Source organism: Anarrhichthys ocellatus, unplaced genomic scaffold (genome assembly GCF_004355925.1).
Source record: "Anarrhichthys ocellatus isolate YVR2014 unplaced genomic scaffold, GSC_Weel_1.0 scaffold4835, whole genome shotgun sequence".
Lineage (NCBI taxonomy): Eukaryota > Metazoa > Chordata > Actinopteri > Perciformes > Anarhichadidae > Anarrhichthys > Anarrhichthys ocellatus.
In genome coordinates, this window is record NW_022284809.1 from 1 (window position 1) to 3,995 (window position 3,995).

The 3,995-nt window shown below is 41.8% G+C and overlaps 1 protein-coding gene across 1 annotated transcript; it reads right to left on the bottom strand.

Moving 5' to 3' along the window:
* Positions 1 to 203: 203 nt before the first annotated feature.
* On the bottom strand, positions 204 to 3,935 carry LOC116379649 (transmembrane protein 26-like; the record flags this gene model as incomplete). Its single annotated transcript, XM_031841615.1, has 3 exons — positions 204 to 2,215; positions 3,455 to 3,534; positions 3,727 to 3,935. Coding segments are annotated over 3 exons (582 nt in total), but the record flags the coding sequence as incomplete, so codon positions are not given.
* Between the last annotated feature and the right edge of the window lie 60 nt (positions 3,936 to 3,995).

Below are 3,995 nucleotides of genomic sequence, written 5' to 3' on the forward strand. Positions count from 1 at the left end.
ATTAATCTGTAAAATATAATCTGCTTCATTCCTCTGATTTCATGTGTTCTTATGTTCAATCTTTCATCCTTAATGTTTCTGAGTAAATGTAATATTTCAGGCTGAGCACCCATGTGCCGTCCTCTTTGTTGACCTTTTTTAAAGTCTCCATGCTTCCACTAATAACCCCTGTTTAACATCACATTGCTATGAATTGTGGGTAATTCCCTTGGGCAAAGCCTGCAGCAATGCAGACTTACGGAAAGGGTTCATAAAGAGCTCAAAGTGTCTGCGAGAGGGACCTCCAACACCCAACGATTTGACAGTGGGACAGCCCTAAATTGGGATTGGGCCTAGTTTAATTATTAGCTGTGAATTCAGATCCTGAGCAGTAAATCGCATTGTTCGGAACGATAAGGAGCGTGTTTGATTGTCAGGAAATATGAATAACTAAATTATTGACATCAATAGAATTATTAATGTCAGTAAGATTATTAACAATTATTAATAATGGGGCACCACCCTGCGAACAGGGACAAATAACTACACTATAAGTTAAGTCTCATAATTAATATTCACTCACAATGTCAACAGTCAAAGTACTATTGGACATTCAGAGTGAACAGTGAAGGTTTTGAATTCGAGCACAGACCACGTATCCAGTTATTATAACAATACACTTGCACAAAGTAATCACAGAAAGCTGTTCTTTAAAGTATAACAGAGTTTATTCAATTCTGATAACATTGATCAAAATCAAATAGTATCTAAAACTAACAACTACTACTATACAATCATGAGCTACTATCTAAAATCAACAAAACAATTCTGTGTGTGTGTGTATGCGCATGCATGTGGTTGTGTGTGTGTGTGGGAGAAGCCAGACACTACTCAGACAATGGCGGATGTAATTTATAGCGTGGCGTGCCACGTGGGACTACAAAATGGAAGATAGCAGGGACTATCAAAATGGAGGGGATAGTCTTGCACGTGGCCACGCGAGACTACAAAATGGCACGAGACTCCAAATGGAGAGAGACAATAGAGATTGCGCAATAGGGATTGCGTTATCTACACGTGTCTGAGGTAGTTAGCTCAACCAGCATATGCATGTAGCTATGTGTGTGTGTGTGTGTGTGTGTGTGTGTTAGTAGAAGAACAGAGAAAGCAAACAAAACAAAATAAATCCTCCAAAACAAAGCAGATCCTCACCACTGCCGTAAGACACGGAGATCGTGACTTATCACACAGAAGTCCGGCAGATGAGCTTAAGTCCGACCAACCGTTATTCGGGTTGTTTACTGATAAGATCACGATAACAAGCAGTATGGAATACACAGTAATTTCTACACAACATTAACGATCTCGGTCGTTAATTTCAGCGATTATTAAGCATACACAACGGCACGTTATAACAATACAGTAACTTAAACAAAACACAAACACGGTAATAAACACACAATGACCTAACTAAGCCCAGACACCAAGTAAGCACTGTGAGATGGCTTTTTAATGGTCCTTCTTAGTGGTCCTTCCGAGTTTCTTGGTTAAACTCAGGCACGCATCTAAGTGTGATTTTTTGTTTACCCTGGAGCTTGATGTTATCGTCACCTCAAATCAGGCTTTTGGCTGAACAAGCAGGCCCAACTCAGCTCCCTTTGTTCAACGGCACATGGTCAGACCCCAACAGCGTAATGACAACTTGGCAACTTTATCCCCTTGCAAGTGTAAGAAAAAGGTTGTTCACAGTTTTCTGCTCACAACAACGTTAATTATTCACAACACCACGATCCCAGAGAGTTAAGTACATTGTGAGAAGGAAACAGAAAGCAAGCATTTCCTTCTCTTTCTGCTCCAATTGCAGTTCTTACCAGTCTGAAGTAACTGTACAATTGTAAGTGCAACATCTCTCCGTCTCCCTGATTCCCCCGTGAGATGACTCGTCAAACACATGGGACGGCGCTGCCCCGGCCGGCTCTACTGCGCGAGTCATGGCATATAACAACCAACCTGTACAAGTTCAGTATGACCACCAGGAAGTTCTTGATGGCGAAGAACACCAGCATTTGGTGGAAGACTTTGTAGTAGGTCATGACGATGAGCCTGACCACCAGGAAAGGCCCGTCTTGGATAAACAAGGCCTCCACGATGCTCCAGATGTCCGTGCTGTACTTGGACAACAGGGACACCTCGCTGGCCTCCTGCTCACCCTCATTGTCTGGCTTGGATTTCACCACTTTTAAAAAATGGGGAGACAAACAAAAAAGAGACCTCAGAGTCAAAGTAACAGTCTGTTGTATTGATTTCTTTGTTTAGTTGTTTTAACCTGGATTTACAGTAACCTGCTACTAAATGGTCCTAACTATTCTCAACTGATGTTTCCAGGGTCACGAATGCCTCTCAAACACTCATTGCCAGATTGTTCTTTGCTATTCAATGGCAGACTTTCCAACGCTTTATCCCGGACACTCTGTACCTGTTTACCTGTTTACAAAAGCCAAGGGAAAATCAGAAGTATAGCCATCAAGGGTGGAATTAACAAATTACATTTACTCTTAATAATGGTGTTTTTTGAATATTTATTGAATATTATATTATTTTTTATTTTAAGTATTGTAGCCTGCTTAGTTGCATCAAGTTGCATCCATTACAGAGTACAAAAGTCCCACGAAAAGGTGATGACAGCTCCACAAATTTGACTCTCCGGAAGTGATACATGTTGTAGTTTGAGCTCACTGGCAGAGTGGTGATGCGAGGGGGTTATCGGTTAGTGAATAGTACAAAACATTAACAACAATTTAATCAAACACCAGCGGCGCCTTAAGTGACCAAAATCAAACACGCCCACAATGTCAAGTGACCAGGTGCATGCTGCATGATCTGGCAAACATGCTAAATGCTATAATGCTTAAGGTGGATCCTGCAGGTGACTTTCTGCTGTTAGTGACAATAATCGCTGATGTGACTGCAGAGCTTCATTCAGTCAAAACCGGAACTTTGTCAGTCAAGCGTAGTAAGATGCTGAAAGACATCTGCTAGTTGGGCCGTGCCTGATAATGGCTGATTCCTCTTGTCTTAAGTTCAGATCAGGAGACTTTGTCGGTCCAAAGCTGTTTATGTAATAGATGTGTGAGACTGGATTTCCTCCTGAAGACTTAACATTTATACAAACTCCTAAAATACACTCTTGCTGTTTTTGTGGTAAGTCTTTTTTAAGAAGTACATGTCTGAAAGTAGGGGCATTATCATAGCTCGAGAAGTGAAAATAGATTTTTGGGTTAATAATTTGACAAAGCTGGAGACAGAGGAGCCAAACTGCTTTTCACTGTTACATACAGCACTGGCCTGGACGCTGCTGACTAAACACGTTGTTTGGATTGTCCCACACTGAGAGGAGGTCATGTACAGCAGTGCACGGCTGTAACTGCTTAATAAGCACCAAAGTTATTTGTTTAAGACACAAACATACACTGACCAGACAGATGTAGGGGGAACTGCAGCATGCTCCAAGTCCATACAGCTAAGACGATGTAGACCAGCTGATGATTGTCCTCTCTGGAAAAGACACATAGAAAATACAGTCAAAGTCAGTCTGCTTTTACTACTTCATGCATTGATGTAATGTCATGATTTGGGGACAGATATTATGTAAGCTTGCCTTAAAGTGCTTATGTTCCCTATCTTTGTGTCTATTGTTTGTACATGTGTGTGAACATACTTATATGCAATGCATGATTAGCCACCCACTTGACATCTGACAGCGTCTCACTAGTAAATTCGAGGATGTCTGCTGCAGTGCCAACAAAAATTAGGAGAAGCTGCGAGAGCTCCTCACGCGTGACTCCGCCTCCCAGCGGGAGGAGCCACTTCCCCACGATGAGGAGGAGGAGCAGGGTCTGATGAAGAGCCAGGATCCATTCGTTGGAACAGACAGTCGATAACACCTGGTTAAAATTCTGGAAAAAGATGAGAGATTGAGAGTTATTTCTCTGTCAGAAACTTAATGGTTTGCATCC